The sequence below is a fragment of the Manis javanica genome, chromosome 12 (genome assembly GCF_040802235.1).
Source record: "Manis javanica isolate MJ-LG chromosome 12, MJ_LKY, whole genome shotgun sequence".
NCBI classification, from domain to species: Eukaryota; Metazoa; Chordata; class Mammalia; order Pholidota; family Manidae; genus Manis; species Manis javanica.
This window is the reverse complement of record NC_133167.1, coordinates 86,081,116-86,097,145: the sequence shown is the minus strand read 5'-3', so window position 1 is coordinate 86,097,145 and position 16,030 is coordinate 86,081,116. Positions and strand designations below refer to the sequence as shown.

The following is a 16,030-nucleotide window of genomic DNA, read 5'->3' as shown; positions in this document are numbered from 1 at the left end:
GTGTACTACATTTATATATTTGCTTATATTGAAACAGCTTTGTATTCCAGGATAAATACCCCTTGATCACTGTGTTTTGTTTTTTTAAGGAGATATTTTTTCCCTTTATTAAGGTATCATTGATATACAGTCTTATGAAGGTTTCACATGAGCAACATTGTGGTTACAACATTAACCCATATTATCTAGCCCCCACCACACCCCATTGCAATCACAATCCATCACTGTAGAAAAACAAGAGTCATTACTTGTCTTCTCCATGCTATACTGCTTCCCTGTGACCTATCTATATTATGTGTGCTAATAATAATGCTCTTTATCCCTTCTCCCTCTCTCCCCACTCACCCTTCCAACCTCTTCCCTTTGGTAACCTCTAGTCCCTTCTTGGAGTCTGAAAGTCTGCTCTTTTGTTCCTTCAGTTTTGCTTTGTTCTTATGTGTATGATCTTTTTAATAGGCTGTTGAATTTGGTTTACTAATATTGTGTTGAGAATTTATGCATCTATATTTATCAGGGATATTGGAATGTAATTTTCATTTCTCGTAGGGCCCTTATCTGGCTTTAGTATCAGGGTAATGTCAGCATCATGAAATGACTTTGAGAGTGTTGTCTTTCTAATTTTTTAAACAATTTAAGAAGGGTTGGCATTTATTCTTCTTTAAATGTTTGGCAGAATTAACTAGTTAAACCATCTGGTCCTGGGTTTTTCTTACTAGGATATTATAGATTACTGATTCAATCTCCTTACTAGCTACTTATCTGTTAAGATTGTCTATTTCATCATGATTGAATCTTGGTAGATTGCATTTTTATAGAAATGTACCCATTTATTCTAAGTTGTCCAATTTGTTAGGGTATAATTGCCCATAGTAGTAGCTAATGAATCTTGTACTACTGTGAAATCATTGTGATGTCTCCTCCTCCATTTCTGATTTTGAGTTTTGTTTTCTTTTTCTTAGTCTAATTAAAGGTTTGTCAATTTTGTTTATATTTCCAAGAGACCAGCTTTTCTTTGTTTCATCTTTTCTACTGTTTTTCCTAGTCTCTATTTCATTTATCTATACTGATCTTTGTTATTTCCTTCCATCAACTAACTTTTGGCTTTTTTGATGTCACAATTATATTATGTACTCATTAATAAATTATAGTTATTTTTAACACTCTTGTTCTTTAACCTTCATATTGGAGTTAAGTGGTTAAACGTAACCAACATATTACAGTACTAGAGTATTCTGAACTTGACCATATATTTACCTTTTCCAGTGTGTTGTATAGTCTCATGTTTTCATGTTACCAATTATCATCATTTTATTTCTAAGAAACTCCTTTCAGCATTTTCTTATAAGGCAGAACTAGTGATGATGATGAATGCCCTCAGCTTTTGTTTGCCTGGGAATATCTTTCTCTCTCTTTCATTTCTGAAAAACAACATTGTCCAAGAGTATTCTTGGTTGCCAATGTTTTTCTTTTGTTACTTTGAATATATCCTCCCACTTTCTTCTGGCCTGCAAGATTTCTGATGAGAAATCTATTAAGAACCTTTTTCAGGTTTTCTTGTATGTTACAAGATTCTGTTCTCTTGCTGCTTTTAAGATTCTTTGTGTTTAAATTTGACAGATTTATTACAATGTGTCTTGGAGAAGAACTCTTTAAGTTGAGCTTCTTAGGGGATCTATTTGCTTTATGTACTTGAATATCCAGTTTTCTCCTCAGCTTTGGGAAGTTCTCAAACATTACTTCTTTAAATAAGCTTTCCAATCCCTTCTTCTTCTCCTTCCCCCTGCAGAAAAATTATGGGCCAAAAGATTTCTTCTGGTCCTATGCTGTGCCACCTTGGGTGAGGGGTGATGCAGATGAAGTCAAACCATTCCTCTTACCCAAACTCGCATTTTTTTGCTCTAACATTGTGCTGGAACTTCTCTGCTAGAAACATGGACTTCCACAGAGGCTCTCTCATCTGTGGGACTAAGACAGTGTTTTCCACAAGCTTCCAGACTGTAGTCCAGAAGGGCTAGAGTCAGGCACAGGCCACTGCAGTGTCCACAGCCAGAACCAAGATCTCTTTGTCTGTTGCCTGACACACAGTGAGCAGGGTCTCTCCCAGGACCCTTGACATATGACACTGGAAGCCACAGCTCCCACAGAAGCACTGTTGTCTATGGATGGATACCAAATAGTTACTGCTGGGTGGACACAACCAAGGGACCTTTTGTTTAGCCATGTTTCTGAGGTCACTCAAAAACCTAGGAGTGTTGTTTTAATGGACAGTGAAGTGGGGAATAACTATCCCTTGCCAACAATTAAGACAAAACACTGCTGATTTCAAAGCCAAGTTCTAAGAGTACATTTTCTTTCTTGCATAGCTTTTGTTTTTCACTACAGCTAACACTTGTCTTTCTTTTTATACAATTGGTCTTTGTCATATCAATACTCAACCCCAACCAAAAGAAAAATAAAACTATTATATTAGTTCCTCTTTTGAGCTTCCCTTCTCTAGAAACTTTCCTTATAGGGTCCCTGTGCTCTGATATGAGTGATAAATTTTCCTGGCCTGGTACACAGCTGTTATCTTGGAACTTCTCTTTGACATTCTTCTGTGTCTTAGATTACAATTATTTCTCTTTTTGGTTTACTTCTTCATTTCCTGGGACATTAGATGATTTACTAAGACAGGGTAAATAAACAATAAATTTTCTGAGACTCTGAATGTCTGAAATGTTTTTATTATGCCCTCTCACTTGATTGATAATTTGGAGGTGTACAGAATTCTAGGTTAAGAATCTTTCAGAAATGAAAGTATTGCTCCCTTGTCTTCCAGAGTTCAGTTCTCAATCTCAGTCCTTTATTTGTGACCTATTTTTGGTGTTATGTTTTGTTTGTTTCTGGAAGCTATTAGGATTTTTCTTGACAAGTACTCTGAAATTTCACAATTACCCACTTTGTCTTCTTTCTCTAAATTAGACATTTAAATTAGTTGGATTTTTAACATCTTTACTTGACCCCCTCAGGCTTTCATTTTCTCTCTCATTTTTCAGTGTTTGTCTTTGGTCAGCTTCCTCAGAGAGTTGTCCAACTTTATGTACCAATCCATTTATAGTTGATGTATGTATGCATAAAGGGGAACAGGGCATTAGGGTTAGGATAAGGGAACAGGCATCTCAGAGGATGACCAAATATAATATAAAAAATCCTGTCTCCTCATCTCTGACCTGGAGGAATAGGTGATGTTTTGCTGACCAGATAGAAGCAGAGAGAGAGGAGAAAGGGCTACCCTCTCTATTAGTAGACTAAAAGTAACTTCATTTTCAGTCTCATTCTTCACCCCACTCTCAGCTACAAATCTCAGCTCTAAATCTCAGCTACAAATCAATTTGTTTAAGGTTCCGCCAGGCTAAGAGTCTTCTTATTCACATCCTATCAGTTTGCACTGTAAATTGCAGATTATACTACTTTGTCAAACTATTTTCTGTCTTCTTTCAGTTTTTTAAAACTTGGTGAAATCTTTATCTACTGATGAAATCTCATATATTTGACAGCTTGGGACTTATTCATCTATATTTTAAGAGGTTTTGGCAGACTAAGAAGATAAATGAATATTATAATGCACCATTTTATAGATGCTTTTTTCCAATTTGTATTTTTACCCTGGACTTCACTGACATGTAATAACTGACTGTGATAGTTACTTTTACAAGGGTGTTTTCTGGTGAGTTTAACATCTAAATTAATAGACTGAGTAAAGTAAATTGCTCCCCTAATGTGGATGGACCTCATCCAATCAGTTGATGGTTGCAACGCAACAAAAAGACTGTCCCTCTCATAAATATGAGGGAGTTACATCTGCCTGCCTGTCTTCAATCTGGGACTGCGATTCTTCCTGCCACCTGACTTGAACTAAAACATCGGCTCTTCCTGGGTCTTAAGCCTGCCAAGTTCTGACTAGAAATACCATCAGCTCTCCTGGTTCTCAAGTCTTTGGACTCAGGGTGGAACTACACCACCAACTCCCAGATAGATCTCCAGCTTGCCGACTGCAAACCTGGGGCCTTAGTACAGACTGAATGATTAACTAGGAGACGCCAAGTTACCGTGCAGACTGATCTGCCCATCATGAACTGGGTATTATCTGACCCACTAAGTCTTAAAGTCCAGCAAGTGTAGGAACATTCCATACTCACATAAAAGTATTATACACCCAATACAGCATGAGTAGGCCCTCTGGAAAATTGCGTGAAGGAATAGCCCAATTGCCCATGGTCTCCATTCCTGTTAACTGCCTTTTCTCTTCCGGCCTGCATCCATGGCCTCATGGAAGTCCTCTGACGAGCTGACAGAGGAAGAGAAGACTTGGGCCTGGTTGACAGATGATTCTGCACAATATACAAGCACCACCCAAAAGTGGACAGCTGTGGCAGTACAGTCCTTTCTGGGACATCCTAAAAGACAATGGTGAAGGGCAGTCCTCCCTGTGGACAGAACGCAGTGCACCAGGTTGTTATCCCAGGAATTTACTGGGAAGAAGAAATGGCCAGGTGTTCTTTATATACCAATTCACAGGCTATGGTCAGTGATTTGGCTGGGTGGTCAGGGACTTGGAAGAAGCATGATTGGAGAATTGATGGGAAGGAAATTGATCAGAAGGAAGAGGTAAATGAACAGAACCATATAAATGGGCAAAAAATTGAAGATATTTGTGAACCATATGAATCCTCCCCAAAGGGTGACCTCAGCAGAGGAAGATTTTAATAGTCAAGTGGATAGCCTGACAGACTTTGTGGATACCAGTCTGACTCTTCCCACAGCCATCCTTGTCAAAAGTGAAGGGAAGGAAAAAGATACTCCATGCAAATGGTACCCAAAAGAAAGCAGGAGTGGCTATACTTAATCACATATAATAGACTTTCAGTCAAAATCAGTCACAAGAGACAAAAAGTCACCATATAGTGAGAAAGGGGTCAATTCATCAAGAGCATATAACAATTTTAGTATATAGTCACCCTACATTGAAGTGTCTAAGTATCTAAAATGAATAAAAACAGAACTGAAGGGAGAAATAAACATCAATATAGTAACAGTGGAGAACTTCAATACCCTACTTTCAACACTGGATAGATCATCCATGCAGAAATTTAATAAGGAAACAGCAGATCCAAAGAGTACTACTGACCAAAATGTCCCTAACATAGACAGAACATTCCATGCAACACAGGCAGAATACATATACTTGTCAAGCACACACAGAACATTCTACAGGATAAATCGAATGTTGGGCCAAAAAGTAACACTTAACAAATTTAGGAAGATCAAAATCATAAACCTAAAAAAAAAAAAGGCCAAACTCATAGAAACAGTAGTTGAAAGGGAGGTGGAAATGGGGAAATAAACTTCCGGTTATAAGATAGTAAGTTCTGGGGTCTAATATTCAGCATGGTGCTCCTAGTTAACAATACTGTATTATATGTTGGAAAGTTGCTAAGAGAATAAATCTTAAATGTTATCACACAAAAAAATATATATTTATGTGAGGTGATGGATGTGTTAACTGACCTTATTGCTATAATCATTTCACAGCATATACATGGAGAAAACCATCACCCTGTACACCTTAAACTATATCAACTGTATCTCAGTAAAGCCGGGACCAGGAAGCCAACAAAGGGGAAGCCGAGATGAAAGACACAGGGAAAGACTCAGGAACACCACCTGGGCATCTGGGTTCCAAGGCTCTTTGTGGTGTAAATCAATAAATTTCCTGTTATGCTTTTACTTAGTCTTATCTGAGTTTTTGTCTCACTATATAATCCACAGAGTAAAACTCCACAAATTAAAAAAAAAATCATAATATACAACTCATCAATAATACCAAAGTATATGCACCAGCACACAGAATCTAGGAGTACAGCTAAAGAAAAATTCAGTATTACTAATGTTTGTTTCAGGAATGTAAAGATAATTTTATATTATGGAATTTATCAGAATAACTCAGCAGAGATCAATAGGTCAAAGGAAAAGAATTATTTTAATAGCTGTTAAACTACTTTTAAAATTTTAAATCAACTCATTTTTTTATTCTTAATTAGGATTAAAAGAGTACTCCCTTAAATAAGAAATACTATCTACCCAAAGCCAATAGTCAAAGTCACATATAACCTTGGAAGGCTAGATATGTTACTAGTCAAGTTAGGGACAAGACAGATGTACACTATCACTGCTTTTATTTAAAATTATTCTGAAAGTTCTATCATTGCAATTACATGAGAAAATAAATCCAAATTATAAAATAATCAACTGATTTTCATTTATAGATGGTGATTTTCATTTACTTAGAAAATTCTAATATAATCAACAATAAAAATATGTAACACTAAATATATGGCTGGTAACAAAACTAATATATGCACATGACTATGTTGTCCTAAATATCAGTAACACCCAGTCAAAATTGTGAACAAAACAGCTTTCTTATCAATGAAAAATAATTAGAAAGTATGACATAATAAATTAGAAAATAGTAGAAAAGGGGCCTATTCATAATAGCAATAAAAATATAAAAATACATAGCAATAAAACTAACAAAAAAATAGAAAGGACCTCTATGACTAAATCTTTAAAAGAATAATCTACAAAGAAAAAATGGAGAGACATGCTATGTTCTTTTTTTTTTTATTAAATGAAACTTTATCTGAAAAATGCTCTTAAAATTATAATGCTATGCCTACTTGGATAACGGAATTGTAGTATCAGTTAAATAACAGTAGCTAAACCTAAAAGAGATAAATCAAAATTAGCTTAAAGACAGCAACACCTGCAGAGCTGTGCCATGGCTGTGGGTGGTCAGGACCCAGCTGCGTGAGCTGAGTCACCCCTGCAGGTCACCCCTGCCCCCAGGGCCCTCACAGTGACACCCTCCTCTTTCCTGGGCAGGGGGGCGGGGGGGAGCTGAGGATTCAGGGGATCCCGGGACAGGTTGTGTGGCCTCTGTGGGCTGCAGGTAAAGCAACAGGAGCAGAAGGGCCGCTTGGGAAAGGCTGCAGGTGGGCCTGGGCATCAGCCGGCATTTGTCTGATGGGGTCACCTTCTATTCTTAGCTTCGTGAGGTTTCTCTCAGTCAGCACAGCTGCCTTCCAGCTTTTCTGAGCCCTTTTCTCATGCAAGAACTCCCTTTGGTAGAAGGACCTGGTTCTCTCCAATCCTTTGCCCATGTCTTCGGCTATCTTGCTGTGCAGCTGGAGAATCTGAAACTCAAAGTTCCATTTTCTGCACAAGTTGGTCAGTTTCTTCTTGATTTCTGCACACCTCTTTTTCTCCTTATCGATTTGGCTCTCAAGTTGCATGGCACGTTCTTGGTGCAGTTCAAGCAGACTCTGGAGCTTCAGCTGAAGAAGTCCACTTTCCAGCTGTAGGATTTCACACCTCAGAGATGTTTCCTCTGCCTGGAGGGCGGCTGTTTGTTTTCTCAGCTCTTCATTCACTTGCTTTTGTTCCCTCGATGATTTGGCTCTCTCAGGACTCTGAGGGGACCCAGGGGAGTCAGCATCCTGCATGTCAGCCTTCAGTGCAATTTCTGACCCGGGGACAGGGTGCTTGCAGTTTCCCACTTCCTGCTTTTGCTTGACTTCCAGGCTTCTGCCATCCAGGAGATGTCTCGGGGGCACAAGTGCGGGGACGGCGTGGAGCAGGGTCTCAGCCTCTCAAGGTAGTCGGCTGACTCCCTCTTTCAGGACCTGCTCCGCACGTGCGTTCGACCACAACAGCCCTTCCTTCTCCTCCTCCTTTTCCTTCGCTTCTGCCTGCATCTTGCAATGTCCTGGGCAAGGACTTCTGCCCTTCCTGGAAAAACAAGTGGCCAACTTGTTCTCCATCTTTCTGTGATGCCCGGAGGGTCGGTTTCTCATCAGTGGCGTTGGGAAGTGCAGGAGGCTGGCTACCCCATCCCTTTGCCAGAAGGCCCAGAGTATCCTGGAGGGACAGCCTCAGGTGTGTGGTCACCACTGCCAAGCTCAGGCTTTGTAGAGTGGGAGGACTGGCCTCCTCCGCAAGTGGCCTGCCGGTGTCATCGGCTGGAGTCAATCGTTCTGCAGTGCCACCACGGTTTCCAGGTACTTCATGGTGGGCAGAACAGTTTCTGCCCTTAGCCTTGGTGCATCGTGAATTCCATCCTCTGCTTACCATGAAAATCAGCCCCACACAACCTGCCAGGGTCCCCCAGGGGACTCCAAGAAGTCCTGTTAGGCATCCCCAGCTCCCAGTGATCGCTAGGAGAGCCCCCCACAGGTGCTCCAGGATCAGCTGGCACCTGGATCCGTGGCGGCAGCAGGCCCTCCATGGCTGCAGGGTCTCCACAGCTCTGCCTCCGAGTGCCAGTGTCTGTGGTCAGAAGCAACCACTCAGGACCCTGCAGTTCCATCGCTAAGGTCAACAAGGGCCCTACCAACAGGGCAGGTCTGTTAGATGGGGGAGGGGCGGCCCGCCAGGTTCTAGAGCACTGCTCTCCCTACCTGCTCTGATGGAGGAAGTAATGTCACCTGTGCAGGCACGTGGGGCAGGAAAGAAAGGCCTTTCCCAGCCAGAGCTCTGACACTCTAGGCCCACCTGGCCCTGCAGCCAACCTAGGTGACAACACAGGGCCAGGCCTGGCCCCTCTCTGTGTATGAGGGCCAGTCAGGACAGAGCTGCTGGGACCCATCCCGGCTGAGGCCCCATCTTCTGATTTAACATTTTCTTCTGCTGTAGAGAAGTCCACTGCTGCCCACCAGGGCCTGGGTGTGTCCCTCCTCTGAGGCTCCCTCTCTCCTTGTGTTTTTGTCCCTGTGGATGTTGTGTGAACATGTTTCTAGACCCTGCTTTACAGGATCCTAGAAACATGATTGGGGCATGATTTCTTGTTCATAAAGTAACTTCAGAATCTTTGCAGGCAACCAGATTGTTAAGCAATGCAATCACACTTCGCATGATGTTACCCAGAATGTTCTCCTGATATTCCAGAATTACTTCAAAAATGAGTGGGACCAGTTTGCTGTCCTCCACAAGTCTCTAAAGAAAGTTGATGTAGCTCAAATCACAGGGAATTTTCAGGCAATGAGTCTCAAATCATCATAGTAGACTGGTAAAAGTTGGGTTGTGTTCAGTCATTGCAACTAGAAGTTTCAGAGCATATGCTGGTACTGGGTCAGGCTCTGTGGGATGTGCTCTTGCTGGGAAAGTACGACATCTCCAATGAGAGCCAGAAGATTGCTGTCAGAATCAGCCTCCACCTCCCTCTTGCCATCCTCCACATCCTGGTTCACAAGTAGAGATGTGGTTTCTGAGAGCAACTGCAAGCTGAAGAGTCTCCCTTGGAACCAAGGAGACTAAGGGTGGCAGGATATAATCAACAACTGTAGAGCAGTAGTCTTTCAATAAAATAGGATACTGTATTATTGCTTCCAAAGTTGACAATGTGATCTCGATAAATTCTTCCGATGCCATGAGTCCTGTGGCTCCATCTATGTTAGTTTCTCCTATATCTACTGATTTACTATGACTCTGGAGTTGAAAATGGGTCTGCTATGGTTCAGTGGTTTTTCTTAAAATACCTTTAAAAGAGGAGAAAATCTTCAAGACATATGCTCTCTGAAAACAGCATACAGGATACCTTCAATTGTTTTTTTCAGTCTATGAAAGAATAGTTCCATAACTAAAAAGGAACTCTTCTGTTACAACTTGAGGTCGAAATACCTGAGAACTTACGAGGTGAAGCACTATAGGCTTCAGGGGTAGACACGTTTTTAGCTGATTCACTTGAACTCTGGTGTTTACGACCAGAAACATTGGCCAAGGCATTAAGAATGTCACCCAGGCTGCACGGCAACTCCTGCACGAGGAGGCGGACAAGAGCCCGGCATTTGGGCAGGTACTCACTGCCGCTTCGCCGCTCCTTGCCTGGAGCCGTCTTTCTGCTGTCTCTCTCCGTGTACATCACCAGTCTTATCTCCTCATAGGCCTGAGTGTCAGACTCTATACCTGGAAACTGGAAGGATACCTTGAGGCCTAGGGCTAGACTTATCCAGACAGGATTTCCATTTGCTTCAAGAAGGCAGCAAGGCTATCAATAAATCTGGATCACCTTAGTCCAATCAGAGACTGAGAAGACTCAAAAGTGGGCTTCTTTCCTCTACTGGGAGAAATAAAAGATGGATGGCACCCATAACAATATAAGACGGCTCCAGAATGACGCTCCCTTCCTACGTGCCTCCCCAGTGCCTTCCCACTACAGGCTACAGCAGAATAAATTGACTTTACTGACAAGGGAACACTGGTGATTAGAAGTATTCACAAGCTTGAAGATTCCTCTGGGGCATGCCATCAAACATGTTAAGATAAGCCTTGCTTGGCAGCTGAGCAGCAGCATCTCATGGTTATGAATCAAAACATATAAAAGAACCAGGAATGCTTTTGCTCTAATGCAGGTTGAAGGGCTGTCAAGTAAGCAGGTAACTGTAGAGACAAACTCCTTTTCTTGGATTAGTCTCTGAAGATGAATCCCAGAAGACAGCACAGCAGTGAATAAGGTCAGCATGTACTGCTGAGCTTTACAGATGGCAGAGGCCAGGGAGCTGGTGACCGAGTCAGTCCCACCTTCTAATAACATTCTGGAAGGCGGTAGGAGAATGGCTAGTGATTCTACACAAAGCTGATATCGCTGTTACCCTAAGAGATTCAGCAGTGGAGTGTTTGAATAGGTACCATAACACAGGTCCAGTTTCTCCAGTAATAAAGCCCTGGGCCTGAGCAGAATGGGTAGTACAGACATTTTCAATAATCTCTACTGCCATGTGATTCACATGATTGTCCTTTTCCCAAAGGCACCTCACCCAACACCGTGCGCACAGCCAAGGGAACAGCGCCGCATTCTCCGGGGGGCTTTTTTGCTTCTTCCTGGGTGGCTACAAGATAGATCAGCTCCCCAAGGGCTGGTAAAAGGCACTGTTTTAATTTGCTGTTCCTGAAGTTTTCCCTAATTAATTCAGTTAAGACAGTAATTGCTGGCGGGAGGAAGAGAATCAGAGCCGCCACGTTCTTCTATGAGAAGACTCCATATATTAAGACGTCACTTTTCTCCAATATAAATTTATAAATTTAATGTCATCCCAACCAAAATCCCAAAGCACTTTTTTTTTTTTTTTGCACCTTGACAAAAATGACCCTCAAGCTCATCTGGAATGATAAATGAATAAAAATAGCCAATAAAACTATGAAAAAGAATGAGGGGGGATTTGTATGACCAGATATTAAAAATATATTATAAAACCAACAAAAGCTAAATCAAGACTGTCCTGACACATGAGTAGTCAGACAGACAGACCGATACATATGAAGAAGAAAACCAGAAGCCAAGTTCAAGTGTATATATTTACTAAGTAATTTACTAATTTAAAAAAGATTTCAAATTAAATAAAAGAGATTATAGTGAAGGTTAAGGTAAATGATAAACCATTCTGAAAAAAAAAAACATTAGAACTCAGCAAAGCACTTATTCTGGAATGAATAAACAATAAAAGGAATAAAAAGAATGCCAACCTCATACTGTAACACATTCAATATTCCCCTGGATTCAAGAGGTAGGTATTAATAAACAAAAAAATCTACTAGAAAGTACAAGAGAATGACGATCTGACACTACACTGGAAAGGGTATTGCAAAATATGTAAGCTAGAAACCATAAAAGAAAGGAATAACAGATTTGAGTACATAAGAATGTGAACATGGCAAAAAGTTTCTAAAAACAAAAGGAATAAAACAATAAACTGGGAAAAATATTTGTATTATATTATATTATATTATATTATATTATATTATATTATATTATATTATATTATATTATATTATATTATATTATATATAACATAAGGTAATTAAAGTTCTTTAAAATCAACTAGAGAAAAACACCAACTTTCACTTTCAAATGGACAAAGGACATCAACAAGGCCAATCACAAAAGAAGCAACACATATAAAATTTGGTGAGATAAATTCTACCGCTAATGATCAAGAAACAGTAAAATAAAAAGAAAATTACCAGTGAAAGCTTCAAAATGATAGCAGCTAATCTTGACTATGGTATGGAAAATTAAGACACTTCTATTGAAAACTGGTTGGAAGGTAAACTAGTAAAAACTTAACAGAAATTTGGCAAAACCATATGTAAACCCTTAAAAGTATGCACATATTATAGTAGCTAACCTCAGAAAGCAATCAGGATGTTCTGACATTTTTATTTATTTACCTAGGCCTTGTTTATGGTAACAGCAGCCATCAAGTTTATGTAGTGACAAGGATAATCATATATAAGTGTCTTTAGAAGAAGTGAGGAACAGAATTGGAACTGAAAACTCGGGAGAAATGGAGGCAATGTGAGGGTGCACCTGTCTTTTTCATGTGTCATGTCACTAGTCAGCCATGTGCTCTCTCCCTCCTCCTCCTCCAAGTTGGTGTCTTCAACATGCTCAGCAACGCTGCTGCTCCCTTACACCTTTTGCAGATGACTTAAGCTTGCTATGACCTTCTAGCCCTGCTCCTACCTCATGGCACCTCTAAAAGAAGTCTTACAGCTTCTGCCATACTCCTAATTATCTTTCTTTAATTATATATTCCCCCAAAAAAGGAATTTGGCTGGGCTCTTCTTCTCATATGGAATCACTGGTAATAAATCAGGGGTTCATATCTGATCCAAACAGCTGTGGTCAAGGTAGCAGGGAACATGGGCAAGACAAATACTATGGCATTTCTAGCACAGAAACACACATGCATGTACATGCGCGCACACACACACACACACACACACACACACACACACACACACACACACCCAAAACCCTGGAAATCACCTAAATGTCCCAGTAATAGCAGACTGACAAATAAATTATAGCCCACTGATAGGGGAAGGCGATATACACAGTATGTTGCAACAGAGAAAACACAGGTTATAATATATGACCCCATTTGGACAGTAGAATAGCTATTCTTAATTTGGTTCTTAGTAGCTTTGTATTTTCTAAAATCTCTACAATAAATAGATTTCTTTGAAAATCAGAAAAGAACAAGCACTCACTCTGTTTAACAATTTTCAAATTTTTTACAGTTTTACTTTTTAAGTAGAAAACATTTTAATTACCTTTCCGTCATCACATCTTGTGCCTTCGTTTACCATCCCAGGATCTGGGACATCTGATCCGAGCTGGAAATCCACACCCCAACATTTGGTGCCTCTACCAGGACTCTGAATAATAGCAGGCACAATTCCAAATACAGGCATGTCTTGTACGTTCTCACATTGAAGCTTTCCACACAGAGCATTTCTATAAAGATAGAAAAATAATGCAAACATAAAATGCAGCCAGTGTAGATACAGAAGAAAAATTGTATATGTGTATATAGACAGAGAGTTCGCTGCTATTTAGCTGAAGGGATTCTCAACAGAGGAAGCATACGAGAGCAAGAGAGATCAAAGCAGCTCTCTTTGAATATGGCAGAGGAGGAAAGACAAGTGAATGCTAGGGTACAAATGAGTAGGTGCTGCTAAAGCACCCTTTTCTCCCCCACCTGATCCCTCTTCACCATCTGTCTAGGGCTCAGAAAAGTCTAGCTATAAAATTAATTATAAATATGATATAATTTTATAAATGCTTTTACACAGAAAATATTAGAACTATACCAAAACTCAATTGCCTCTTCTTACAGAGTTACGGGAAGGAAAAAATTAGATTCTATATTGTAAAATAACTAAGAAAGGACTCCACCCTTCTAAGCTTGGCTAACTCTTAGCTACTTACTTAAAGACTCAATTTATTAATTCACCAATTCACTAATTTAATTCATTAATTCAGTATTAGAATTCTATGAAGGCTTCCATGACAAAGAACAAAATGGAGCTCTCTTTCCTTTATTCTAGATACTGTGCATCTATTAAGCCCAAGATTATGGTAGCTCGGACAGTAACTACATTACATTACTGATGCCCTTGAACTTCTCATGATCTAAAACCCTAGTTACTTTTTGCATATGCTATTAAGTGTCCTCTTCCCTCCATTTGCACTTAAGAGTTAGTCATTTTTTCTCAACTTTGTATTTACTTTTATGTTGTCATTTTTTTACTTGGTAACCTCAGTATTTAAACTTTCTGAGCTTCCGTTTGTTCATCTCAAAAACAAGAGATAAATAATTCTGTCTCATTTATAAGAGATAAGTAATGCCTATCTCACATAGCTGGTTGAAATCAGATATGGAAATCTCTAAAACAAAGCACAGCATAAGGAGGACCTCAGTTACCAGCTGTTGGAACCTACCAAAACTCATATTGCTATGATACAGTCTGTGCTTCATGGTAGTCTTGGTGACATATTAAAGAGTTAAAAAGAGAAGAGTCTTTATAAAAAGATACTGCAAATCTCACAGAGAAGACAAGTAGTGATTCTATGGCATCTTACTACGCTGATGGACAGTGACTGTACTAGGGTATGTGGTGGGGACTTGGTGATGGGGGGAGTCTAGTAACCATAATGTTGCTCATGTAATTGTACATTAATGATACCAAAATTTAAAAAAATGTTTTTTAAGATACTGCAAATCAATAAGAAAAGGATAACCACTTCAAAAAAAAAAAAAGCAAAGATGCAAATGGAAAAATCACAAAATCAGACATGCAAACAGCCAACAAAGCTAATAAATGTTCATTGTTAAATTAGTGGGGGCGGGGTAGCTACTGCAATCCTCAATAGAAAAATTACTTCAGGCAAGGGTCATCAATGCATGCTAAAGCCATGAGGTGAAACACCGGCGGGGAACTGGATATTCTTATGCACAAAGTCACTGCATAACTGAAATACCAAGACCTGTTCATGACCACTTAGTACCACTGATAACAACACAACTCAGAGTCATGTGCCTCCTTCATATAACACTTATGAAGTATTGTTCCCCAAAGTGTTTAACCTGAATCTAATTAAGGCTTTGGATTTAACTTCTGATGTATAGAAAATTCAGGGCACAGAGAGATTTTGTAAAATAAGGGTGATCACAAAGATACAGAGGATGATGCTGACCACAAGGAGCCTTGCGACAAACTAGGCACTCTTCTCAGGGGCAACATGCACCAACTCATTCAGTCTTTGAAGTAACACTTGAAATAAGCACCATTATCATCCCCATTTTAAAGAAGAGAAACAAGAGGCATGGAAGTGAAGCAACTTGTCCAAAGTCTCAGAGACCTTAAGTGGTTGCAGCAGAATTCAAACCCAGAGTCTAACTTCAAACTTGTATCCCTAATGACCACATGACATTATCTTTATATTACTATTAAAAATGCTTTTCGTATCGCTACTCAGTTATTTATAAGTTTCATAAGTGTGGTTTCTATATTTTCATCAATAGTCATAAAAATATGGAAATAGGACCAGGCTAAACACAAGGGCTAGGCCCGTCTAGGAAGCTCCCTCCAAGTCTGCATTAACCCACTTATCCCAAAGGTTTAACTCAGTTCATTCAATTACACTATTTCTCCACTCATTACTAGAGATTTTAAAATACCTCTCTCAGAAATTAAGGTACAGATAAAATTTGCACATACAACCCAAAGATACAGATTTGAATAAGACTATTAACTTGACATCTATAAAGTAACACATCCAACAACTTCAAAGTACACTCTTTTTTTTTTTCAATTTCACCTGGAACATTCACCAAAATAGACCATATGGCTGGGCAATAATTCACTTCTCAATAAATCGCAAAGAACTGAAATCATACAGAGTATGTTTTCAATGGAATTAAACCAGAAATCAAAAACTAACTGATAACCAGAGTATTTCCAAATACTTGGAAATTAAGTAATACATGTTAAAAAACCCATGATCCAAAGAAGAAATCACAGTATAAATTATAAAATATGATGAACTGACAATAAGGAAAACACAACATACCAAATTCAGTGAAAAAGAAGCATACAACCTCTCTAGCAGCTCACCCTTCCTTTAACCTTCAAGTTGCTGCTTTCT

At 39.5% G+C, this 16,030-nt stretch overlaps 1 protein-coding gene and 1 pseudogene across 2 annotated transcripts in view; both read right to left on the bottom strand.

Annotated features, from left to right (window-relative positions):
• ADAM9 (ADAM metallopeptidase domain 9) overlaps positions 1-16,030 on the bottom strand; it is a 117,252-nt gene that overhangs the window by 36,186 nt on the left and 65,036 nt on the right. For both annotated transcript variants that reach the window (XR_012123960.1, XM_073218970.1), the window contains exon 16: positions 13,153-13,336. Coding sequence is in view for 1 of the 2 variants with exons in the window: in XM_073218970.1 (XP_073075071.1) it covers positions 13,153-13,336 (184 nt within the window). In the remaining variant the exon portion in view is untranslated. The remainder of the gene's footprint in view (positions 1-13,152; positions 13,337-16,030) is intronic.
• On the bottom strand, positions 8,856-12,599 carry LOC140844851 (serine/threonine-protein kinase ULK4-like; annotated as a pseudogene).